This window comes from Bombina bombina, chromosome 4 (assembly GCF_027579735.1).
Source record: "Bombina bombina isolate aBomBom1 chromosome 4, aBomBom1.pri, whole genome shotgun sequence".
NCBI lineage: Eukaryota > Metazoa > Chordata > Amphibia > Anura > Bombinatoridae > Bombina > Bombina bombina.
This window is the reverse complement of record NC_069502.1, coordinates 927,359,635-927,386,988: the sequence shown is the minus strand read 5'-3', so window position 1 is coordinate 927,386,988 and position 27,354 is coordinate 927,359,635. Positions and strand designations below refer to the sequence as shown.

At 39.6% G+C, this 27,354-nt stretch overlaps 1 protein-coding gene across 1 annotated transcript in view; it reads left to right on the top strand.

Annotated features, from left to right (window-relative positions):
- HEATR5B (HEAT repeat containing 5B) overlaps positions 1–27,354 on the top strand; it is a 261,254-nt gene that overhangs the window by 146,354 nt on the left and 87,546 nt on the right. Inside the window, exons 28-31 of the mRNA XM_053711883.1 lie at positions 4,207–4,444; positions 5,007–5,261; positions 5,503–5,630; positions 6,307–6,451. Of these exons, the coding sequence (XP_053567858.1) occupies positions 4,207–4,444; positions 5,007–5,261; positions 5,503–5,630; positions 6,307–6,451 (766 nt within the window). The remainder of the gene's footprint in view (positions 1–4,206; positions 4,445–5,006; positions 5,262–5,502; positions 5,631–6,306; positions 6,452–27,354) is intronic.

Here is a 27,354-nt window from a genome sequence, read left to right as displayed (position 1 = left end):
TGAGTCATAAGTAGACTCTCATGACCATGAAGATGTTAGCCATTTATTTATAACATTTATTTTTTTTGAGAGATCAGCTTTGTTGTGGATTAATCTGGGAAAAAAAACATTCAAGGTTATAAGGACAGTATACTGTACACCAGTTTTCATAAAACTGCACGTAATATACACTACTATAAAGGAGAATATGCACAGATGCTGATCTACAAATCCAGTATAAAACCTTTTTAAAAACTTACTTAGTAGCTCCCAGTTTAGCACTGTTGATGAGGTTAGGACATCCACTGAAAGGGGTTGCAAAATAAGGAAGAGCAGCCCCCCCCTCCCCTGCATATGAAAAGACCCATTACACAAACAGTATACAAACTTCAGTCTACATCTTATGCTTTGGGGCTTGGTTAGGAGTCTGAAAATTGGCACAATGTTATTAAAAAATAAGCAAAACTACATTGCTACAAAAATGCAGTGTACAATGTCCCTTTAAACTAAACTAAAAATATATTATATTATGTTATATCATATTATACCATATGATCTATCATCTTTTATATTATATTGTGTTATATATTATGCCACATCATAGTCATGTCATATTCATGGGAAATTAATTTTAAACTAGTGATTGTAATGAAAGTAAGGTTTATACTGACCTCACTATTTTGCAAATTTGAATATAACATTTTGGTTGGTACATGACATTTTCATTTGTACTGTTGGCTTTTTTTTTAACTCCTTCATGACCACGACTCACTGTTAGTCACTAGTCGTTAAGGGTTTTCCTGCCTATAATATTGCGGGTCTCCCTGCCAGCAGCAAGACCAGACTATAATACCCTCCCTTACTCCTGTAGGGATCCTGAAATAGCGGGATCTCCCCGCTGGCATTGAGACAGAGCTATTGAAAAAACAAGCCCCATAGAAATACAGGGCACGTCGATGGGCTTTAAGGGGTTAATTGCAATATTTGTCATAGAATAAATAGGAAGTTTTGCTTCTACTCAAATGGAAAGAAAAAAATGTGCGGACCTGGTGCAGAAAAAGCTGAATCCAGTGAAATATTTTCTTTGATACATATTCTGCATAGTCTTGGTAATGCAGCAGCACAAACATGTAGTTATACAGTATACATTAGGTGTGTACATTCGGATGCTTCAGCCACTCGCCACATTTGTCTCTTTTAGGAGCCGCATTTATTCTTGTAAAAGTGCAACTCACTAAGGTCTGTACAAATCCAGATCTTGTGTTGTATTTTCACAAGAATAAATGAATATGGAGAGAGGCCTCCATCTTCTGCATTCGGATGCTACCGAAGCATCCGACTGCACCCTCAAAGTATGAATATTGGATTGTTAGGATTTGGTGTGCCCCTATTACTTGGTTCTAGCCTCTCCATTTTTACTTTTTAAACGAGATAAAAGTGAGAAAAGAATATGTTTGAATATGTTAGAGCATTTTATAATTAACATCGTTAAGTAAGATCTGTAACTTCCTATAGAAATTTATGAAACCTAGGTTTATGTTGAATATCGATTGATGTTATATACATCCACTAGCTCTCTTTTTTAGTGGTTAAAATAATGGTGTAATAGTTTAGATAGAAAAGCAAGATATGTTACTTCATATAGAAATTTATGAAACCTAGATTTATGTTAATTATTGATGTAATATGTAGCTATTAGCTCCTTTTTAATGGTTAATATACTGTTGTAATAGTATAGACAATTATTATGTTAAAATTGAGGTCTGGAAGGACACATGGAAACAAAGAAAAATCAACCTATAAACAAAATATTGGATATTTAGACACACTACTGGGGAAATAATAAAAAAGTGACTATTACTATGAATGGAGATGGATATAGAAAATCCACCTTAAAAAAAAAAAAAAGGAAATTTAGACATACTATGGGGGTTACTAAGAAATCGAAAATTTCCACCTTTATTGGCAATTAAGGAAGGACCAATAGAAAACATGCAAGATATTTAAATATAGGCAACTATTAGTCACCAGCATCTTGATAAAGCTCTGAATAGAGCGAAACGCGTCGAGCTGGGTGACTTATACACAGACTGAGGAACATTACAAAATTATAAAGAAGAACTGTATAGATTCGTATACATAACCCGGGTTGTGCACTTTCCTATCGACATTGCCATCTCTAAATTAACACCTAAATCCACCTTAAGAACTGCGTGCAAAGCACTAAGTGCAGTTCCATCTCTATCATTTCCCACCTGAGCTACTAACGGAGATACAGGTAGCGGTGTCTTGAGAAAATATCCTCCTTGAGGGGAGTGTGACGTCAGACGCCGAACAGAGGCGGCAAAGCGAGAAGGACTACAGTCAGAATTCACATGCTGATCTGACAAACACAGCGGCGAAATCAAAAGGATCTGTGAGTACCGATACAAGAAAGCAAGTAAACCCCCAAAATAGTGTGTACTAAAAGTTTCATTTCATTTGCATTACCATACGTTTATATATGTAAAGACTCTGACTGCGTGCAAGGCACTAAGAGCAGTCTCACACAGAAAAGCTTGTTTAATACGGACTGTACAAAACCAGAACTGTATATATTTTAAGGAAATGATTTGCAAGACCAACAATTGTAAAGTAGAGATAAGGTTGTGAGCTTTTATTATATCTTAACCCACAATTGAAAGGTCGATGAGTGTTGAAATTTTTGTTAAGTAAAGATCAAAGGTCAGCTCAAACATAGTAAATATTTAAAAGGTTTTCTAGCTTCATTGTTATTTTACTGTCAATAAGGTTTTAACTCAGTAATTGTCACGAAATATACATACTGATTTCAAGGTATAATATATATTGTTTTATGTATTTGGGAGACGTCCCATAGTTTAGTTTAGTTTATTTTAGAGGAACTTGTAAACAGTCTTATATAGGAGTTTTAAATTTTAACCAGTACTTTATTATATTATAAATATTTTAATAAATTGGAATTAATTCTGGATGGTGTATCTTGACTTTATATTCTGTCATTTTTACACTTACACCCATTAATATAGGGGTAATATACACTTTGACATAACAGCACAAAAACACGGTTTTTATGTTTAAATATTTTACTTTCAATTCACATAGTTCCCTACCACAATACACTAAGTACACATTGTGTAGAGAAACTTTAGGACTAATTTAATCACCTTAAGTTTATATAATTTCTGAATAAACTTAAATTAATAAAATATTGTCACTTTAAATTTCACTTTTAAAACACTATAATATATATACCATATCACTATATCAGGAAAATACAAGGTCACATAGCTACGTACGATCCCTTAAGCTGGAAACAACGCCCCTATACACTCTCCTATCTAGACATTTTATAATTGTTCTGTTGCTTGCATATAACTACTCCTATAAGGGGTAAAAGACTTAGTTAAAGTCTGTTACAGACCAGCAGTGCACTAATAGAGCTAGCTGAACACATCTGGTGAGCTAATGACAAGAGGCATATATGTGCAACATATATTAAACATCTAGCTACAGTGCAATATAATAATAAAACATGTTAAAACATTTCCTTTTTCTACTTTTATGTCCCTTTTAAAGATCTCATACAGCAAAAATTCACTGCAGTTTATAACCGCTTTAGAAGACAAGAATCAAAAGCAAAAAAATAGAAATGCATTTAATAGTTCTGCCACTTTGGATGTAATGAATTGTATTAATTTTATAAAACCAGGAATATATGTTGTCAATGCCAGACCACTTTTGGATGGCGCTGCATTGCCTGGAGTTAATCGTCTGACACGTGATCCACCTAAGAGAGAGAATTGGTTCCTCTCGCATTGAGCTCTCATCCAGTAGATGCAGCATTTGATAACCAAATCCTCTTTGTAACCCTCTGAATCATCGCGTTTGACCTTTATTGCCTGTCTTTTTCCCTATTATATGCCTGCGCTGTGAAATGATACAATATGATTAGTGCTGATATGGAGAAATAAACGCAGCGTTTTCTTCAACCTCTTGAGTAAAGGAACTTATATGGGGGATGTCTGCGACCTGTATGTAAAATGAGATAAAAAGCTGAATCCAGTCAAATAGAATGTTTTATCCAGAAATAATTTACCTTTTTTTGATAAGCACCTGCATCTCATACTTTAGATTTGATACATTAAAAGCCTTTTGATGTTAACCTGTGCACATTTTTCTTCTGTCTTATTATCTTGCATTTGAAAGGTGTATGTTGTAGCCATGACCATTAAAAATGAAGCTGAGAACAATCCAAAGGAATCCTTAAAGACAAGTGATGAGGACGACGAGGATTACAGCACTAAAGATGAGCTTCCTCCAGACAGCCTGATAACCCTAGTGGAGCCTGAACTTCCAACGCTTAGCCGGCTGTGGCTGGCAGCTCTAAAAGACTATGCACTGCTCACCTTACCGCCTGAGTTCTCTAGTCAGCTTCCTCCAGACGGTAACGGTTCATGCTCTTCTTTTTTTTTTTTTTTTGTTAGTATTGAAAACAACAAAAATGTATATATGTTGCGGGTAAAGTAAGAAAATGGGTAATCCTAGTATTACCCGGGTAAACCTGGCATTACCCAAGCGGCTGTGGGTAAAGCCCGATGTAACATGATAAAACTTATCAAAGTGTATTGAGTCACTGCATCAAACATATATGATGCACTGTAATTCACACATCTTCACTATCTTTTTTGCCTCCGCCTGGGGGGTTCAAGCGGGGCAAAGCCCTCCTTGTAAACCTCATTCCCCAAGGTTCACTTGGGGTGGATGCAAGAGGATCGACGGGGCACCTTCCTTGAACCCCCCAGGCAGAGGCAAAAAAATAGTCTTGATGGGGTAATTGCATTACATTGGGCTTTACCCACAGCCGCTTGGGTAATGTCAGGTTTACCCGGGTAATCCTAGGATTACCCAGATTTCTGACTTTACCCGTAACATATACATATTAAAAAATCCAAGAAGCTGAAACAATTGTAGTTAGAAACTTAAATATTATGGTTATATTGCAATAGGTGGTGCATTTTATACTCCTGAGACCATTGATACAGCTAGACTGCACTACCGGAACTCCTGGGCGCCTATTCTGCATGCTCTGGCACTCTGGCTTAATTGTACAGGGTTTACCAACTTGGATGTAACCGAGGAAGCCGCTTTGCCGGGTTCTCAGAAACGGAGCCCTGCCATTGCACTGAAACAACAAGGAGGAACACCACTCAGTGCCAAGTCTCTGATGGAACTAAATAAGGATAGAATGCATTTGCTTTTAGGTAGGTAAAGAGAATAATTTTTATACCAATATCCATTATGAGCAGTTTGTAAATCTCAATTATTTTAACCCGATCACAATATTTTGTTGTTACTACTATGCGTTTTGCATTATTTTAAATATATTAAAATTTTTTGCCTTGCTGCTTTTAACGTGAATCAAGCAATGCATGAGTGATTATATTCATATAGTAGCAAAAACAGTAACCGGGGACTTTTATTTATTTGTATGCTTATTTGTAGGCATTAGTATTCAGTTCTTCTGTACACCCCGACCTGAGGAGCCAATAGAACACGTGACGGCTTGTCTACAGGCTCTTCATATACTGTTGGACTCTCCTTTTGCCAGAAAACATATTGCAGAAGACCAGGTACTCTAATAAAATGTGTCTTTGTAGTTGTCTTTTTAGTAACCTTTTGCTAAGTAGTAGCATCTGTGAAGAACTGGGTACTGCAGAAATACAAAATTGTAATAATACAGTATATAAATATTGGATTGTTAGTATTTAGTTTACCCCTATTACTCAGTTCCAGCTTCTCCACTTTTACTTTTTAAAGGAGGTAAAAGTGAGTAAAGAACACGTTGGAATATGTTAGAGCAATTTATTATTGTACTATTGCTTGCATATAACTGCCCCTAGAAGGGGTAAAACACTCTATTGCCCTGTTCTATGTGCCTGATGAAACAACCTGTGTGGCTGAGAAATGCATAGCCATATAATACATTTAATATCCGTCATATACAAATAAAAATTATTTAAAAAATGTATATTTACCCATAATTACAAGATAACCAAATAAGGCGTATTAACATTCCTGTTCAGGCGCAGTGAACGAAGAGTTATAGAGTGACTGGTTGATACCCACAAACCTTTATTAAAACACGTATGCTAGAGCCGCCGGTGTTTGGAGAAAAACGTTTGTCAAAATTATTGGGGTTGCTTAATTTACTACGCTGGTATCTTCTTGTAGTTGCCTGACTCTTCTTTCATTTATATTTGTATTATAAAACATCTTAAGAATAATTGTATTCTTTGTCTGTCATAGATTATTGCAGTGGAGCTGCTAAATGTTCTTCATCGACTGCTCCTTACTTGGGACCCAACTACAGTACAGCTTCTTGTAACCACTGTTGTCCAGCAGATTGTAAGAGCTGCCCAGGACAATTTGCAGGAGCAAAGAAATAAGCAACGTAAGTGTTGATAGCTAATATGTGACACAGGAAGTCTCTGTAAGTGAGAGAGCCGGCTAATATGCGTAATTGATACACAGCTGATATACATTTTACAGCCCAAGAGACTTCTATTATACTCACTTATCTGTAAAGGGACATTTTCTCCCCTTCAATGTATTCAAAATGATCTATTTTACTTCTTAAAGTGTATTCAATTGTTTACAAATAGCTTATTTACCTTCATTTTGTCAGTTGAAATAGCTGCTTTTACTTGTTGAACCCACAGATTGCACTGAAATTATGAGCACTGCACTTTTTTCTATAGAAACGCTATATAGACAAGAGGCAGAAGCCAAAATAAACTTTCTACTAGAGGCTTAGAGGGACAGCACACTCCCTTTATCATTTACTTGCCTCAGTACATTTTCCGTTTAACCCTTTTCATGCTAAAATATGGATTTAATATACATAATTGTTGATCTTTGATATGCATGACAGGACATTTCTGAATAAAATGTCTCTTAAAGGTATACTAGACCCATTTTTTTTCTTTCATGATACAGATAGAGTGTGCAGTTTTAGGCAACTTTCAATTTTTCTTCATTCTCTTGCTATCTTTATTTAAAAAGCAGAAATGTAAAGCATAGGAGCTGGCCTATTTTTGGTTCAGAACCTGGGTTGTGCTTGCTAATTGGTGACTAAATGTCAGCCACCAATAAGCAAGCGCTATCCATGGTGCTGAACTTAAAATGGGCCAGCTCATAAGCTTTACATTCCTGCTTTTTAAATAAAGATTGTAAGGAAACAAAGAAAAATTGATACTAGGAGTAAATTAGAAAGTTGCTTAAAATTGCATGCTCTATCAGAATCATGGAAAAACATTTGGGTTTAGTATCCCTTTAAGGTGTTACTAGTAGACAACATAATGCTAGATTACACTGGAGATTTGTTAGCGATATCAGTGGTTCCTGATATCAGATGAGTTCAGAAAATTTCATTAATATGCATTATTGCAAAATCACATTGTTATTAAGTAGACCCTGCTTCTTATAGATGAATAATATTGCCATAAACCATTACTCCATTTCTTAAAGGGACAGTCTACTCCAGAATTGTTATTATTTAAAAAGATAAATAATCCCTTTATTAACCATTTCCCAGTTTTACATAACTGACAGTTATATTAGTATACTATTACAGACCTCCATTAAAGCCTGTTTGATTGGTTGATAAAGACAACAAAAGTAAAAAAAGGATTTTCGTTTGGCACAGGTACACATTTTTTATCTTTTAGATGAAAAAGTGACAAAATCATTCTTATATTTGTTTAAAAAAGTTTTAATAACGCTGAATCTTAAACTCTATAATTTTACTCTTGTTTACCTTTTATTGCAATGGTTATTTCAACAAACAAGACTTTTTACCCCAATCCTTCTCTTTTCCCTTATTTTCAGACCTTTTGATTTTTCGAGAATCTTAAAGTGATGGTAAATCCTAGCATTTGTGAAACACTTGGATTTACCATCATAACAAATAAAGGGGACTTTCATTCATGAAGTATAAAATATTTCATTCTGAAAGCCCTTTTATTTGTTAGCAGCGTTTGCTGCGCTGAGCTGTTAAAGGCAGCCCACGGCAGAACGCTATTTGGCTGAGAGGTAACATTTCCACCTCTTGGCCAATAGCAGTGCGGGAAATACAGCTTGGCGCCGCAAAACCCGGCGCCAAGCTAGATTTCCCGCACGGCTATTGGCTAAGAGGTGGAAACGTCATCTCTCAGCCAAATAGCATTCTGCCGTGGACTGCCTTTAGCAGCGAACCCTGCTAACAAATAAAGGGGCTTTCAGAATGAATTATTTTAAACTTAATGAATGAAAGTCCCCTTTATTGGTTACAATGGTAAATCCTAGCGTTTCGCAAACGCTAGGATTTACCATCACTTTAAAGGGACATTAAACACATCTTGCTTTTGTGTTAAAACTGTGCTTTGTTTCACTCTCCCTAGAGACGTTAAAAAGAAAAATCTTTAACAAGTAACTATTTGATTACCAGCATTTGCAGAATATAGAACTTGCTTTTTGGCATCTTTAAGGAGCATGGTACAAACACAATTTGTACACAAAAACAGGTGTTTAATGTCCTTTTCTAAACAGTAAACACATTTTCTTTCCTATAGCATGGAGAGTCCACAATTTCATTCCAATTACTAGTGGGATATTCAACTCCTGGCCAGCAGGAGGAGGCAAAGAGCACCCCAGCAGAGCTGTTAAGTGTCACTTCCCTTACCTATAACCCCCAGTCATTCTCTTTGCCTCTATCACCGGAGGATGTGTGTAGATGGTGTCTGAAAAGATTTAATCCTTTTATGGGTACTTTTCCCTGCAAGCAAGGATTGGGGTTAAGCTGTGTCCATCTCAATCTCTTTAGTTAGAGTAATGGTTGCTTATAGCAGTTAGAAGGCGGCGAGGTGGTCTTTGCTTAAATTCTAACTGCAATGCTACCTCTTTATAAAAAAAACAAGGGTTGGTTACTCTGTTTTTTCTTGTTTCTTCAGGTCCCTGTCAGCGGCCAGAGGAGGCTGACACACTTGGTGCGGCTGTGACTGCTCCACAGCAGAAGACCCTGGAGTGTAAGTCCTTTTATTTTTATTTCTACAAGAAAAGAACATAGAGAAGGAGATAATCGGGGGACCTGGTGGGACCTGTTATACTCACGAAGGGTCACTATTTTCATAAATATCTTATAGTTAGGATATGCTGCGGCTGAGCAGCTAACTGGTCTACAGCCAGGGTGAGGGATATTGTGCCACTTCTATTGCCTAATAAGGGGTCATTTTTCACAGTAAGACCCAGACTGTATGGTGCCTGTGTTAATTAATGGGTTAAGGTTATAAGGCTCTCTTATTATCCCTGCATCTTCCGTTTTTTAGGCGCACTGACATATAAGGGTGTTATTTGGGGTGGACCAGATAAAATGTAAATTCTCTCTCATTTTATTTAACCCCAATGGGGTTGGGAATTATGTTCATTAGCGGTATACAGAGCATCTACCCTGAGCTCCTTTTGTCTACCATGTTCCTCATTTGCAGGCTACATTGCCTGTGTTTTATATATGGAGGCGATTGCAATGCACTCCTTTGTCTCTCACTGCGGCTGCTTCTCAGATGATATGAGGATACAGCCGACTGGTTTACTGAGTCTTCTGATTTCTATGTACTTAGTGCGTTTCTTTCTCAGTAACAGCTGCTCTAGAGAGGACGCAACCGCTAGCTATCTATGTGATTATCTTCCCCATGTAGAAAGTTTATATTCATGCAATAGTTTTTGGCGTTTCTTAGCGGTATTAGTAATTTGCGCCTTTAGCCCTGACCAGTTTTATTGTTTGGTGCTGCCATTTTTTAACTGCACGCTTGACCTCAAGCTACATCTAAGGAGTTTATTATATGGAAACTCTGGTGGGTGTTCTCCTGGGAATTGTACAGCAATGTTTAAAGCTGTAGTGTTGCGTTTTTCACATATATCTGTATGATGTAATGTTCTAAATCATAGCGCTGAATACTGAGGGTTTTTTTTTATTCAGATTCTGCGTTTTTGCTGGAACTTTTTCTCTGCGTAGGTGTAAAGGTGTAATAGCCTGCATGATTCCCGTTAAATGCGTGATAGCATGCAGTTTTTATTTTGCCTAGTAGGCATTCAAATGTTGATGCACTTTTAGGTGTACCGTGTAACTTATCAGGGATTTCCTAGTATTTACTGCCATCTTGTGGCAGTTTATGGTAATTTATTTACTGCAGATATTTTTTTATTGAAAAAGAAGTAATTTGGTTATTCCTTTAGGTTAATACTGGTCCTATCCAGAAATTTGTCTGTCAGGAATGGGAGAAGCTGGGGATCCCTTTTCTCTGTCCCCTGTTTTTGTTAATACAAAAATAAGATTCCTGTTGACTCTGTGCTTGACTTGTGACGCAACGTGCCTAAAGTAGAGGCCTCTATATCCTCTATAGTTAAGAGAACCACTATCCCCCTTGAGGATAGTTCTTTTTCAAGGACCCAATGGATAAGAATCTGGAAACTTACTTAAGTAAGATGTTTTTTCCTCAGGGTTTGCAATGGCAACAAGTGGCCAGTATTACGTCTGTTGCAGGGACTGTTAATGATGCAACTTCTTGTCTTACCTAATTTCAGAGGAGTCTGACGTAGAGGAGATCCAGGATAGGATCAGGCTCCTTAATTGTCTAATATTTTTTCTTTGATTTCAGCATGCAGGTTGTTACGCTGGGAAGCTTTGTGGTTAGCTCACAGAGCTCTGTGGCTAAGATCTTGGTCTACAGATATTTCATCCAAGTCCAACCTTCCGTCTTTACTTTTTAAGGACAAGACTATATTTGGGCCTGGTTTGGCCAAAGTTTTTTCCGGAATTTTCTGGTGGAAAGGGAGCTTTCCTGCCTCATAACAAGACTAGACCTAAGGGTCGCCAGGCTTCCAATTCTCATTCCTTTCCCAACTCAAAGGTCAGTAGTCTTCCTCCTCTTCTTCTTCCAAGCCAGAGCAATCCAGGTCTTCCTGGAAGTCCATTCAAAATTGGAATAAGGGAGAATAATCCAAGAAACATTCCTCTGAATCTAATTCAGCATGAAGGCTAACCCTGATTCAGTCCTGAATCAAGTAAGAGGCAGATTTACTTTCTTTCGTCAGGCTTGGATCCGAGATGACCAAGATCCTTGGGCTATGGATGTAGTATCCCAGGGATACAGAATATGGTTCAAGACTTGTCCCCACAGGGGCAGGTTTGTCCTATCAAGGTTATCAACAAACCAGGTGAAGAGAGTAGCCTTCTTAAGTTGCGTGAAGGACCTATCTTCTCTGGGAGTAATTGTCCCTGTTCCTGTAGCGGAACGGGGTCAATATTTCTACTCTATCCTATTTGTGGTTCCCAAAGAGAAGGGAATTTTCCGACATTTTTTGGACCATTAAGTGTCAACAAATTTTTCAAGGTTCTGTCCTTCAAATTGGAGACTATGGTTCCATTCTACCCTTGGTTCAGGAGGGTCAGTTCTTGACTTCCATAGACCTGAAGGACACGTATCTTCATGTTCTCATTCTCAGGGAACATCACCTATTCCTGCGGTTTGCTGTTATAGACAAACTCTTCAATTTTGTTGCTCTTCCTTTTGACTTTACTAAACTCCTCGAATCGTTACAAGGGTTCTAGGGACCCTTTTGGCAGTTGTCAGATCTCAGGGAATAGCGGTGGTGCCATACCTGGATGACATCTGGGTTCAGGCGCCATCTTTTCAGTTAGCAAGATCTCATATTGAGATTTTGTTGTCTATTCTACTTTTCCTCTGGTGGAAAATGTATTTGGAGAAGAGTTCCCTGGTGCTTGACACCAGGGTGTGTTTCTTGGAAACAATTATAGATTCTCTGTCCATTAAGATTTTTCTGACGGATGTTAAGAAAATCCAGTCTTCTTGCTTATTGTTTTGGAAGTAATTGGTCTAATGGTTGTTTCCATGGACATTATTCCTTTTGCTCGGTTCTATCTGAGACCTCTATAGTTATACATGCTTAGGCAATGGAACGGAGACCTTTCGGATCTCTCGCAGAGGATAGCTCTAGATCCCTTAACAAGAAATTCTCTCTCTTGGTGGTTTTCGAAGGACCTTTTGTCTCCGGGTATATACTTCCTGATACCATGCTGGGTGATTAAGACCATAGTTGTCAGTCTGTCAGGCTGGGAAGCAGTTTGGGGTTCTTTAATTGCTCAGGGTCTTTGGATTCAAGCGGTGTCTTCTCTTCCTATAATCATCCTAGAGTGGAGAGCAAATGCTTTATCAACCTGGACTAAATTAGCTTTGGTCCGGGTTATCTTTGCCATAAACATCTCAGGGGTGGACATCTGGGAAGTGGATTTTTTTAAGCAGACAGACCTTTCTTCCCGGAGAGTGGACTTTTACATTGATAACGCTCAGGTGGGGAGTTCCAGAGTTGGATTTGGTGGCGTCGAGCCTAAACGCCAAGCTTCCAAGCTACAGCTTAAGATCAAGAGATGCACAAGCCTCTCTGAAGGACGCTCGGGCGGTGCCTTGGAACTTTAGTCTTGCATACTTGTTCCCTCTGTTTGCTCTCCTTCCTTGAGTCATTGCTCATATCAAGCTGCTGAGAGCGTCAGTGATTCTCATAGTTCCTGATCTGGTGAAGATGTTATCTCTTCCCCCTTGGAGGTTGCCTTTGAGGAAGGACCTTCTACTTCAGGGTATTTTCCTCCTTCCAAATTTAGATTCTCTGAATCTGTCTGCTTGGAGATTAAACGTCTAGCCTTGTCTAGGCCTGGTTTTTCTGAGAAGGTCATTGTTACCATGCTTCAGGCTCATAAGCCTGTTACTGGCAAGATTTACTATAAAGTACGGCTTAAATACCTTTATTAGTGTAAATAGAAAGGTTTCTCTTTCAGCAAGGTGAGGGTTCACCAATTTGTTTGTTTTTTCTTCAGGATGGCCTGGAGAAAGGTTGATCAGTCAGCACTCTGGAGGGTCAGATTTCTGCTCTGTCTATTCTTTTGCACATACGTCTGGCAAGATCTGCCTGATGTGCAATCTTTTGTGCAGGCCTTGATCAATATCAGGCCTGTGTTTAAACCTGTTGCTCTCCCTTGGGGCCTTAATTTTGTTCTTAAGGTTCTGCAGCAGGCTTCGTTTGAGCCTATTCATGCAGTTGATATTAGGCTTATCTTGGAATGTTTTGTTTCTCCTTGCTATTTCTTCTGCTCTCAGAGTTTCCGAGCATTTGGCTCTGCAGTGTGATTCCCCTTACCTGTTTTTTCATGTGGATTAGGCGATTCTGTGTACTAATCTGGGATTCTCTCTAAGGTGGTATCGGATCGCAATATCAATCAGGAAATTATTGTTCCTTCTTTTTGTCCTAATCCTTCTTTTCAGAAGGAACCCCTGTTGCATAACCTGGATGTTGTGCGTGCTCTAAAATTTTCCTTCAAGCAACTTACAATTTTGGGCAATCCTCTGTCCTGTTTGTTGTCTTCTCTGGTAAGAAGGCTACTTCTACTTCTATTTCTCCCTGTTTGAGAAGTGTTATCCGGTTAACTTATGAAACAGCTGGACAAAAGCCTCCTGAGAGAATTACGCCTTTTTCCACTAGAGCTGTCTTTTATTCCTGGGCTTTCAAAAATAAAGCTTCTATGGAACAAATTTACAAGGTGGCCACATGGTCCTCATTGCATTTCTTTTCCAAATTCTACATATTTGATACTTTTGCCTCTGTTGAGGCTTCCTTTGGGAGGAAAGTTCTTCCAGTGGTAGTGCCTTCGGTTTAGGTCCGCTTGTCTTGTTCTCCCTCCCTTTTTATTCTGTGTCCTCTAGCTTGGGTATTGGTTCCCACTAGTAATTGGAATGAAATTGTGGACTCTCCATTCCATAGGAAAGAAAACAAAACAACATTTTATGCTTACCTGATACATTTATTTCCGTGCATGGAGAGTCCACTACCCTCCCTAATTTATTTTAAGACAGCAGTTTTTTTATAAAAACCTCAGGCACCTATATACCCTTGTGTTATCTTCTTTTCTTCTGTTAAGTGTGATCAGTCCACGGGTCATCATTACTTCTGGGATATTACTCCTCCCCAACAGGAAGTGCAAGAGGATTCACCCAGCAGAGCTGCATATAGCTCCTCCCCTCTACGTCACTCCCAGTCATTCTCTTGCACCCAACGACTAGATAGGATGTGTGAGAGGACTATGGTGATTATACTTAGTTTTTATCTTCAATCAAGAGTTTGTTATTTTAAAATAGCACCGGAGTGTGTTATTATCTCTCTGGCAGAGTTTGAAGAAGAATCTACCAGAGTTTTTGTTATGATTTTAGCCGGAGTAGTTAAGATCATATTGCTGTTTCTCGGCCATCTGAGGAGAGGTAAACTTCAGATCAGGGGACAGCGGGCAGATGAATCTGCATAGAGGTATGTAGCAGTTTTTATTTTCTGATAATGGAATTGATGAGAAAATCCTGCCATACCGATATAATGTCATGTATGTATACTTTACACTTCAGTATTCTGGGGAATGGTACTTCACTAGAATTACACTGTAAGACATACATAAAGCTGTTTAATAACTAGAGATTATGTTTAACGTTTTTGCTGGAATGTAAAATCGTTTTCATTTACTGAGGTACTGAGTGAATAAATGTTTGGGCACTATTTTTCCACTTGGCAGTTGCTTAATCTGTTTTCTGACAGTTTCTGTTCTCCCTCACTGCTGTGTGTGAGGGGGAGGGGCCTTTTTTTGGCGCTTTTACTACGCATTAAATATTTCAGTCAGCAACTCATTGTATTCCCTGCATGATCCGGTTCATCTCTGGGGGGCAGACTTTCTCTCTTCGCCCAGGCTTGGGCAAGAGATGTCCAGGATCCCTGGGCGCTAGAGATAATATCTCAGGGATACCTTCTGGACTTCAAATACTCTCCTCCAAGAGAGAGATTTCATCTGTCAAGATTGTCAACAATCCAGACAAAGAAAGAGGCGTTTCTACGCTGCGTACAAGAGCTCTTGTTAATGGGAGTAATCCATCCAGTTCCACGATCGGAACAGGGACAGGGGTTTTACTCAAATCTGTTTGTGGTTCCCAAAAAAGAGGGAACTTTCAGACCTATCCTGGACTTAAAGATCCTAAACAAATTCCTAAGAGTTCCATCGTTCAAGATGGAGACTATTCGGACAATTTTACCTATGATCCAAGAGGGTCAGTACATGACCACTGTAGATTTAAAAGATGCTTACCTTCACATACCGATTCACAAAGATCATTATCGGTACCTAAGGTTTGCCTTCCTAGACAGGCATTACCAGTTTGTGGCTCTTCCATTCGGATTGGCTACAGCTCCAAGAATCTTCACAAAGGTTCTGGGTGCTCTTCTGGCGGTACTAAGACCGCGGGGAATCTCGGTAGCTCCATACCTAGACGACATTCTGATACAAGCTTCAAGCTTTCAAACTGCCAAGTCTCATACAGAGTTAGTGCTGGCATTTCTAAGGTCACATGGATGGAAGGTGAACGAAAAGAAAAGTTCACTCGTTCCACTCACAAGAGTTCCCTTCCTGGGGACTCTTATAGATTCTGTAGAAATGAAGATTTACCTGACAGAGGACAGGCTAACAAGACTTCAAGGTGCTTGCCGCACCCTACATTCCATTCAACACCCGTCAGTGGCTCAATGCATGGAGGTAATCGGCTTAATGGTAGCGGCAATGGACATAGTACCCTTTGCACGCTTACACCTCAGACCACTGCAACTGTGCATGCTAAGTCAGTGGAATGGGGATTACTCAGACTTATCCCCTTCTCTGAATCTGGATCAAGAGACCAGAAATTCTCTTCTATGGTGGCTTTCTCGGCCACATCTGTCCAGGGGGATGCCATTCAGCAGACCAGACTGGACAATTGTAACAACAGACGCCAGCCTTCTAGGTTGGGGTGCCGTCTGGAATTCTCTGAAGGCTCAGGGACAATGGAGTCAGGAGGAGAGTCTCCTGCCAATAAACATTCTGGAATTGAGAGCAGTTCTCAATGCCCTCCTGGCTTGGCCCCAGTTGACAACTCGGGGGTTCATCAGGTTTCAGTCGGACAACATCACGACTGTTGCTTACATCAACCATCAGGGAGGGACAAGAAGCTCCCTAGCTATGATGGAAGTATCAAAGATAATTCTCTGGGCAGAGTCTCACTCTTGCCACCTGTCAGCAATCCACATCCCGGGAGTGGAAAACTGGGAGGCGGATTTCTTAAGTCGTCAGACTTTTCATCCGGGGGAGTGGGAACTTCATCCGGAGGTCTTTGCCCAAATACTGCGACGTTGGGGCAAACCAGAAATAGATCTCATGGCGTCTCGACAGAACGCCAAGCTTCCTCGTTACGGGTCCAGATCCAGGGATCCAGGAGCAGTCCTGATAGATGCTCTGACAGCACCTTGGGACTTCAGGATGGCTTACGTGTTTCCACCCTTCCCGTTGCTTCCTCGATTGATTGCCAGAATCAAACAAGAGAGAGCATCAGTGATTCTAATAGCACCTGCGTGGCCACGCAGGACTTGGTATGCAGACCTGGTGGACATGTCATCCTGTCCACCTTGGTCTCTACCTCTGAAACAGGACCTTCTGATACAGGGTCCCTTCAAACATCAAAATCTAACTTCTCTGAAGCTGACTGCTTGGAAATTGAACGCTTGATTTTATCAAGACGTGGGTTTTCTGAGTCAGTTATTGATACCTTAATACAGGCTAGGAAACCTGTTACCAGAAAGATTTACCATAAGATATGGCGTAAATACCTATATTGGTGTGAATCCAAAGGTTACTCTTGGAGTAAGGTTAGGATTCCTAGGATATTGTCTTTTCTACAAGAAGGTTTAGAAAAGGGTTTATCTGCTAGTTCATTAAAGGGACAGATCTCAGCTCTGTCCATTCTGTTACACAAACGTCTGTCAGAAGTTCCTGACGTCCAGGCTTTTTGTCAGGCTTTGACCAGGATTAAGCCTGTGTTTAAAACTGTTGCTCCACCATGGAGTTTAAACCTTGTTCTTAATGTTTTACAGGGCGTTCCGTTTGAACCCCTTCATTCCATTGATATAAAGTTGTTATCTTGGAAAGTTTTATTTTTAATGGCTATTTCCTCGGCTCGAAGAGTCTCTGAATTATCAGCCTTACATTGTGATTCTCCTTATTTGATTTTTCATTCGGATAAGGTAGTCCTGCGTACTAAACCTGGGTTCTTACCTAAGGTAGTTACTAACAGGAATATCAATCAAGAGATTGTTGTTCCTTCTTTATGCCCAAATCCTTCTTCAAAGAAGGAACGTCTACTGCACAACCTGGATGTAGTCCGTGCTCTAAAATTTTACTTACAGGCAACTAAGGAATTTCGACAAACGTCTTCTCTGTTTGTCATTTACTCTGGGCAGAGGAGAGGTCAAAAAGCTTCCGCTACCTCTCTTTCTTTTTGGCTTCGTAGCATAATTCGTTTAGCTTATGAGACTGCTGGACAGCAGCCTCCTGAAAGAATTACAGCTCATTCTACTAGAGCTGTGGCTTCCACTTGGGCCTTCAAGAATGAGGCCTCTGTTGAACAGATTTGCAAGGCTGCAACTTGGTCTTCGCTTCATACTTTTTCCAAATTTTACAAATTTGACACTTTTGCTTCATCGGAGGCTATTTTTGGGAGAAAGGTTCTTCAGGCAGTGGTTCCTTCTGTATAAAGAGCCTGCCTATCCCTCCCGTCATCCGTGTACTTTTGCTTTGGTATTGGTATCCCAGAAGTAATGATGACCCGTGGACTGATCACACTTAACAGAAGAAAACATAATTTATGCTTACCTGATAAATTCCTTTCTTCTGTAGTGTGATCAGTTCACGGCCCGCCCTGTTTTTAAGGCAGGTAAATATTTTTTAATTTATACTCCAGTCACCACTTCACCCTTGGCTTTTCCTTTCTCGTTGGTCCTTGGTCGAATGACTGGGAGTGACGTAGAGGGGAGGAGCTATATGCAGCTCTGCTGGGTGAATCCTCTTGCACTTCCTGTTGGGGAGGAGTAATATCCCAGAAGTAATGATGACCCGTGGACTGATCACACTACAGAAGAAAGGAATTTATCAGGTAAGCATAAATTATGTTTTTCTATTTTCCTTTGGCCAAATGACTAGGGGTTATGGGTAAGGGAAGTGACACTTAACAGCTCTGGTGGGGTGCTCTTTGCCTTCTCCTGCTGGCCAGGAGTTGAATATCCCACTAGTAATTGGAATTAAATCGTGGACTCTCCATGCCCAGAAAGAAAGAAATTTATCAGGCAAGCATACATTTTGTTTTCCTTCTTAGCTGATGAGAGTCCATAGCTTCATAACATTTGGGATATATTCCAGCCTATCAGGAGGAGGTCAATAACCCTCACAGAGCTTTAGGCCCTCCCACTTCCTCTCCCTCTCCAGTTTACATATAACCTAGCAGAGGAGAGAGACAGAAAAATGGTAGGAAAGACAGAAAAAGCAGGGTTAAGAGAGGCAAATGAGAACTTATATACAAAAATAGGGTGGGGGCTATGGACTCTCATCAGCCCGAAGGAAATAAATTTATCAGTAAGTATAAATTCTGTTTTCCTTCTTAGCTGATGAGAGTCCATAGCTACATAACATGTGGAATACAATACCCAAGCTGAGAGTCTATGTTAACGGGTAGGATAAAAAGTAGGCAGTTCCAATTTGCCGGACACTGCGGCCTGAAAGACTTTCCTGCCAAAAAAAACGCACCAGAGGAAGCATAAATGTTAAATGACAAAAATTGGAAAAAATGTGAAGGGGAGACCAAGTTTACCGCCTTACAAATCTGTTCCAAGGAGGTATCATCCTTGAAAGCCCAGGAAGTAGATACTTATCTTGTGGAGTGAGCAGTTACTCTCTTTGGTGGTGGATTTACTGTAACAGAGTAAGCCTTACAATCAGCTTGAGCCAGGATGCAAGGGCCACCACAGTAGCTTTCTGACCCTTCATAGGATCAGAATAGTGGACAAAAAAACTCTATAACCTACTCCACAAAAGATATAATTGAAGCATTCCGTGTTTACTATGATTCTCTATATAACTTGCAGAAATATTCATGTAAACAAGAATCGGCAAAGGATGTTATTAAGAGTAATTTAATTGAGTCCTTTTTACATAACATTGAGATTCCTAGGATCTCGGAGGAGCAAAGGACAACAATTAATAGACCTTTTTACAAGGGAAGAGATAGAGATTGTAATAAAGAATTTGCATCTGTGCAAGGCTCCGGTTCCAGATGGTTTTACAAACTACTATTATAAGAAATATGCTAATATCTTAACTCTACACTTAATAACTCTATTTAACTCAATTACCAACTATAATCTTTTTTTTTTTTTTTTCTTTTAAACTTTATTTTTCGATTAAAGGATATTGTAGATAAACACATCAACATTGATTATGGTAACAGTTCACAAAGAAAACAATCCAATGAGTCTGTATCAGTCATATATTGTCTTTACATATATATGTGTCCATAAGTTGCTATAAGGAGTTGTTTCCTGATGCCGTCAGGCAACAGCATCAGTCCATCCCTGAATTTTCATAACAGTAACTTATTTTATTTTTTTTTACTTAAAGGGACATTATACACTCATTTTTTCTTTGCATAAATGTTTTGTAGATGATCTATTTATATAGCCCAGAAAGTTTTTTTTTTTTTTTTTTTTAAATGTATAGTTTTGCTTATTTTTAAGACTCCTAACCAAGCCCCAAAGTTTTATGTGAATACCGTCAGCTACCTTCTCCAGCTTGCTCCTGTTTGTGTAAAGGGTCTTTTCATATGCAAATGAAGGGGGAGGGGGGGAGTGTCTTGTTTCCCACTTGCAGTGGGCTTTCCAACTGCCTTTTTAACAGAGCTAAACTGAAAGCTTCTAAATACGTTTTTAAACCATTTTATACTGGATTTTTATATCAGTATCTGTGCATCTTATTCTTTATAGTAGTGTCTATTACATGCAGTTATATGAAAATGAGTGTATACTGTCCCTTTAATTACCTTACCCCCCAGAAGACCCTCCCACTCCCCACTCACATAACCCTCTGCCACACAATTCTAGAAGTCAACAAAGTTTGTTAATAATCACTTGCCAGTCATATGACATTGTTGAGGAGCATTATCTAAAATAGTAATTACACATTTCACTCATACTATATCAAAAGATGTTAAACGGTGAACAACTTATTGTAACATTACAGACGGTTTGACATTAAATGGATAACCCTGCAGCAGCGACTGCCAGACAGGACAGGCTCTATGATTCATGTCCTCTCTCTCTCTCCCCCAAACGCAGCACCAGGACAGATCACTGAAAGTTAAATTTAAGTGTTATCTGTTTGTCTCACGCTCCTCTCTGTGTATAGGAAGTTCCATTTACCTCGCAGGTGTTGTTCTATCAAAAACTCAGTGTTCTTCAAAGGAGACAAAATTTGTGTTTGCATGGTAGTATTCATGGTGCATATGTATGACTCCCATTTCCTCATGAAGGGCCTAGTTCTTTTCTGCACGTCCCTCAAAGTGTCAGCTACCTCATATGTTACCTGTTGTTGCATACTAGCCTTGAGTTGTGGAAGCGTGGGGGGAGCAGGGCCCAACCATCCTCTAAAGATAATTTTTCTAGCCTGTAGAATGATATTGATTATCAATTTGCTCGCGGTGTTGGATGCAAGGGTGGAGGTGTCAAGAAGCACTATCAGTGTAGGGGAAACCCCTACCTCAATATGAAATGTGGTTTTTATCCAATGTGCTACCATCCCCCAGAATTTGCGGATTTTAGGGCAGTCCCATAGCATGTGTGGTAAGTTTGCGTCTGGTGCTTTACATTTCTGACAGAGAACCTCCGCGCCTGGCCTCCATTTTTTAAAGATTACAGGTGGTATGTACGCGGTTTGTAAAAGTCTGATGTGCGATTCTCTGTTAACCGCCGATAATGTCGCTCCTCTCGACTGTTGTATACTTCTCTTAATCAGGTCTGTCGTGATTTCCGTATTTAGGGTGTCTGACCAACTATCACTTATGTGTTTGGTTGTTGCTTCGTTGGTGTGTTTCATGCAGAGCCTATATATCGGAGTTATAGATGTTTCCCCTTGTGCGACCTTTTGTAAGAGACTATTTATATCTGAGTTCTGATCTGTGATCTCCTTATGCTGAAGTAGGTCATTAACATAATGTCTCGCCTGCAAGTACGCAAAGTGGTGCTTATGGGGCAGTTCAAACTGTAAATCCTGGAAAGATTTGACTTTCATGTCTAAAGTGTTTACTAACTGGTGTATAGTGGTCAGCCCCCTGGTTTTCCATAAGGCAAACACCCCAGAGTCAATTCCTGCCGGGAATTCTGGGTTGCCCCTCAGGGGCAGATATCTTGTGTAGTTGTGATTGTATCGGAGCCTCTTACATACTCTCCACCATGCTCGCAGAGGTTGATGTATTAGTGGGTAATCTTTAATGAGTTTAAGTGTGAGTGAGGGTGTCATATGGGGGATTGTCTGCAGTGACCACGGGGCTATCACCTGTTCCTCCAGAACCGGCAATGTAAAGTGTTGCTTCCCTGTCAGCCAGTCCAGAACATATTTAATCTGGGCTGCCTCACAGTACGTCTCCAAGTTCGGGACCGCCAGTCCACCAGAGCTAATGTCTGCCATCATTCTACTGAATTTTATTTTATGTTTTTTCCCTGCTCACATGAAGGTCAGCATAGATTTGTTGATTACCGAGAGATCTGTTCTATGAATATTTTCCGGAATCATCTGAAACAGGTATACGAGTTTTGGGAACATGATAATTTTTATTAATGCAATCCTTCCTGACATTGAGATGGGCAACTTGTCCCACCTGAGTAACATGTCTTGAAGATCTTTAATCATTGGGCGGTAATTGAGGTTATACCATTCCCTTGGATTTGTGGAAAGTTTTATTCCCAGATATTTGAATGAGTGTGTAATGAGTTTAAATTTGTATGGGAAATTGATATGTGTCTTTTGGGGATGTAGCCAGATCAATTTGTATTTGTCTGTGTTCATTTTATAACCAGAAACTAGACCAAAGTGGTGTACAATTTGCATGATAGGAGGGATATTTTTTTTCGGTTCTGGATGTATAATATGTCGTCTGCAAAAAGGGACAGGTGACACTGGACTCCCCCCACCCACAACCCCTCTGTTTCCGAACGTATCTTAATGGCAAGAGGCTCGATGGCTATATCAAAGATGAGGGGCGACAATGGACACCCCTGCCTTGTTCCTCTGCCCAGCTGGAAGGAGTGAGAAGGGGCCCCGTTAATCAGGACAGACGCCCGGGGGTTGGAATATAATGATCTTACTGTGTGTGCGAATAGTCCTTGGATACCGAATTTGTCTAGAGTATGAAAAAGGTGATCCCATAGGACCATATCAAAGGCCTTTTCCGCATCGATCATCAGGGCACACGCATCTGGGTTCTCCCCCCCCATCCCTCTTATTCCAAAAATGGGTCAATATGAATTGAAGTTTTTGCATGTTAAGTACTGAGGATCTTCCCTTTACAAAGCCAGTTTGGTCTTGATTTATCAGAGTGGGCAGAGTCAGTGCCAACCTATCCGCCAGGATTTTAGTAAGTATTTTGTAATCCTGGTTCATTAAGGATATTGGGCGATATGATTGGGTGGGGAGCGGGTCTCTACCTACCCTCCTTGGGGATTACCGTAACATTGGCCTCTGTGAAACAATCTGACAGTTCTCCCCCCCCCCCCCACTCATAATTTTATTATATAGTGATGTAAGCACCGCAGTCACCTCTCCCTTCAGCAATTTATAATATTCCCCGGGAAGTCCATCAGGACCCGGGGTCTTGTCGAGTGGTAGCGCCTTTATAACCCTAATAGTCTCAGTCTCTGTGATAGGTGCATTAAGCATACTCAAATGCTCTTCTGTTATTTGGGGGCAATTTATGGTTTCCCAGAAGGATATCTGATGTGTTTCGTCTATCTTTTGTCCACTGTACAATGACTGATAGTAGTCTCTAAAGGCGGCCTGTATTCTTGGTGTGGTTGTGTGTACGGTGTCTCCTACCTTGACAGCGCTTATACACTTGTTTGGTCTGGTGAGTTTGGTGAGTCTGGCCAAGAATTTCCGTGTCTTACCCCCGAATCTATAGAATTTAGCCTGTACTGATGTCATTTCCCTCACCGCATTTTGGTGTAGTGCAGTATCTCTGATGGTCTTTGCCTCCACATAGTTTTGTTTAGTCAACTGGCTAGGGTTTTGCAGATATTTGTTCCTCGCACTAAGCACCCTCCTCAACATGGCTTCCGTTCTTTGTTTTCTTTGTCTTAGTTTACCTGCTGTGTATGAGGTTATAATACCCTTCATCACCGCCTTACTTGCCTCCCAGTATAAAAGAGTGTCATGTCTGTGTGCAGTGTTTAAGGTCTCATATGTCCTCCATTCCCCTATCAGTAGTCGTTGGAAGTTTACGTCCCCATATAGGTAGGTCGGGAAAAACCATCTGCGCGGGCCCCCTCTTCGAGGTGTGAAGTTAAAGGGACACTGTCCCCAACTTTTTTCTTTTGTGATTCAGATAGAGCATTAAAAAAAAAATCAAAAACTGCTGTCCAGAGTTCTGAACCAAGAAAAAAGCTTAGATGCCTTCTTTTTCATATAAAGATAGCAAGAGAAAGAAGAAACATTGATAATAGGAGTAAATTAGAAAGTTTCTTAAAATTGCATGCTCTATCTGAATCACGAAAGAAAAATTTTGGGTTCAGTGTCACTTTAAGTTTAAGGCTGATAGGTGCATGGTCCGATATTGTTGCAATTTCTATATTTGTGTCCATGACACTTGGTCCTAAAGTGTTAGTCGTTAGAAAGAAATCAATCCTAGAAAGTGTGTCTTTAGCTGTGGTGGTACAGGTGTAATTTCCCTCTTCTGGATGTCTATTTCTCCAGATGTCAGTCAATGCTAAAGAGTATTTGAATTTAGATAGAATCAATGAATCTCTCTTAGCGTTATGATAAGTCGAGGTGTGTCTTGTGGGTGCATTAGGGTCCCTAAACCTGTCCGCTGGCGTTTGAGGTGCTATGTTGTAATCGCCCCCCAAAATCATCGGGGAATCGGCAAACCTCAGGACAGTATTGCCAAAATCCTTCCAAAACTCTCGCTTGTTCGTGTGTGGGCCATATACCCCCCACCCAGTGATCGTCCTATTCTCATGTCCCAGCTTTATAAGTAGGTATCTGCCTTCTGGGTCTACCAGTTGCTTGTCAATGGTATAAGCTAGATTTCTTTTGAAGAGTATAGCCACTCCCCTGGCTCGTTTTCCCTCATATGTGGTGTGCACTACCTCCCCCACCCACCCCTGTTTCAGTTTTTGGTGTTCTGCGCATGATAAGTGTGTTTCCTCTAGTATTGCTATATCAGCACGTTGGGTTCTAAGGTATTTGAGGATAGCCTTTCTCTTTATGGGGGATGTTATGCCCCCAACGTTCCAGGACACTATTTACATGTTAGGTCTCTGAGTATGTTTAATGTGTTTGCTAGTGTGTAGTGAGCGAGGAATGTATGGATCTGCCCTGAGTACTTACTGTTGGCTGGCCGAGGGAGAGAGAGCGGTTCCGTTAGAGCCCTTCAGATTTCACTGCCACTCCGGCTTAGACTCTGAAAGAATAAGGGTACAAGTGAGCACAGTTTACTTTTTATTTCCTGGTCCTTGTCTCCTGTAGCTCTAATCTTTTCTTAAGCAAATCAATAGCGGCACATATCACTCTTATTCCCAAGGAAGGTAAAGATACATCCAGAGTAGAGAATTACAGACCAATTTCTTTGTTAAATACGGACATAAAAATCTATGCTAAATTACTGGCGAATAGGTTAAATGTTTTGTTGCCAAGTTTAATCCAAGCAGATTAAGTCGACTTTGTGTTATCAAGAGAGGCAAGAGATAATACTGTTCAGGCTGTTAACTTAATAGATTATGCATCTACTCGCCATATACCTCTGGTAATTTTGTCAACAGACACGGAAAGGGCCTTTGACCGTGTCTGTTGGCAATTTTTAAGAACAGTATTACTTAAGATAGGTTTTGGAACTGGGTTCGTGGCCAAGGTGTTTGCTATGTACTCATCTCCTACTGCATATATTAAGATAAATGGCTGTCTTTCTGCACCGTTTATTATCTCTAATGAAACCAGGCAGGGTTGTCCCCTGTTTCCAATTTTATTTGTATGTGCAATGGAGACATTGGCATTAAAAATTTGTTCTCTTGAGAATGTGATGGGTCTTCAAATTAATAATTTGAACCATAAAATCTCCCTATATGCGGATGATGTTCTATTTTATCTAACTAACCCTAAACAATCTATACCTATACTGTTACAACAACTAGAAGAATTTGGGAAAGTCTCTAATTTTCTCATAAATAAACATAAGTCAGAAATTTTGAATATTACCTTATCGGATACTGAGATGAAATTAGTGCAAAATATTTGCCGATTTAGATTGCAAACAAGATTATTAACATATTTGGGGGTCTATTTAGCACCTACAATAGATGATATGTTCACAGCGAACTATAAGGCTTTATTGTCTTCCGTTTTTTATACCTTATGTTCTTGGAAGAGCAAACATCTGACATGGTTGGGGAGAATAAATGCATTTAAAATGATCATTCTTCCTAGAATTTTGTATTTATTCCAGACACTCCCAATCCCATTACCTTCTTCCTATTTACCGCCTCTGCAAAAGAAACTCTGAGTTTCTTTGGGATAAACGTCATGCTCGAATCAATAGAAAGATCATGTGTCAGACTTTGAATAATGGGGGTCTTGGAGTCCCTGATCTGGATGTATATAGAAAGGCTATACACCTACAAACAATAGTAGATTGGTTTATAAATTAGGATACTAAAATATGGATGAAATTAGAACATGATATAGCAAGCTCCTCATTTAGGAGTTGCATGCTAGACACCAGGGGCTCTGGATAGGTTACCCGTTACATATATAACCAAAGAAACCTTTTCAGTCTGGGGGAAAACAATAGTAGAATATCCTAATATCTCCTCTAAACATTCCCCACTGACATCTTTACTAAACAACAAAGATTTCCCTCCGGGTATGGGTATGCTAGGAAGAATGAAAGAGTTAACAAATAGGACGCTCTTGGTGTCATGTAGGTAATGAAACAGCTATGCGGACAAAATCTGAATTAGTCGCTGAGGGCTTTAAGATGTTTAATTATTGGTTCTTTTACCATCAATGTTAAACATACGTGTCCTCTCATCCGCAAAAACTGAACATGTTAAGGACACTGATTCCGTATGAGTCCTTGTGCCAAAGAGTAATACCATTGAGACATATTTTATCGTTTATTTATTCATTATTAAAAAAAAACTGAAGAGGGGGTGGTACAATATTATATAGATGGATGGAATGAGGAACTAGGCACAGATATTTCTTATACCGATGCGCTACAGATCTTTCAATCTGTGAAGAAATCTTCTGTTTCCAGTAAATATTTGGAAGTAAATCTTAAGATTCTTCACAGATGGTATATGACCCCGGCCCATTGTGGTAAAATTTATAGGACTAGGCCTGCTGATGTGAAATGCTGGAGGTGTAATGGTATAGTCTCCCATATGGCACACATGTGGTGCCAATGCCCTAGAATTATGTCTATGTGGTCTACAATTTCACTGGAAACTTTCAAATTAATAGGCATACCATTGACACTAGATCCTTGTCTTTGGTTATTTAATAAAATACCAGAAAGAATACCTATTGCACTAGGTAAACTTGTGGCTATAGCAAGTAATAGCTTTAAGATTCCAATTCACAGGCATTGGAAAGATACGGACGCTCCATCAGGGAGGAGTATTTGAAATCTAGATTTCAAATTTCACAGTCCTAGATCACTTAAGGAGGTACTCCAGCTGAAGTAAACTTGGTAACATAGGTAAGAGGGTGATTATAGACAAAATGTCAGTATGAGGTGATTTGAAGGAATTAATTTTCTTATGATACTGTGGAACTTTGACACACACTGTATTGTGTTTTTTTTTTTTTTTCTGTTTTTCTTGTATGTGTTTATATGCTTATTATGCTTAGAATAAGGCAGGTGCATGCAGATAGCTTTATGAATAAGTAATGCATTGTATGTTATGTCTGATTTAATAAAATAAAGACAAAAGGAAAGAATAGTGGACAAAAAAAATGGAAGTTTGTCTAATGTCTTTAGTAGCCTGAATATAGAACTTTAAAACTCTGACATCTAGATTGTGAAGTAAGACTCTCATCAGTCCGAAGAAAATAAATTTATCAGGAATTATAAATTATTTTTTTTTCTTTCCTGA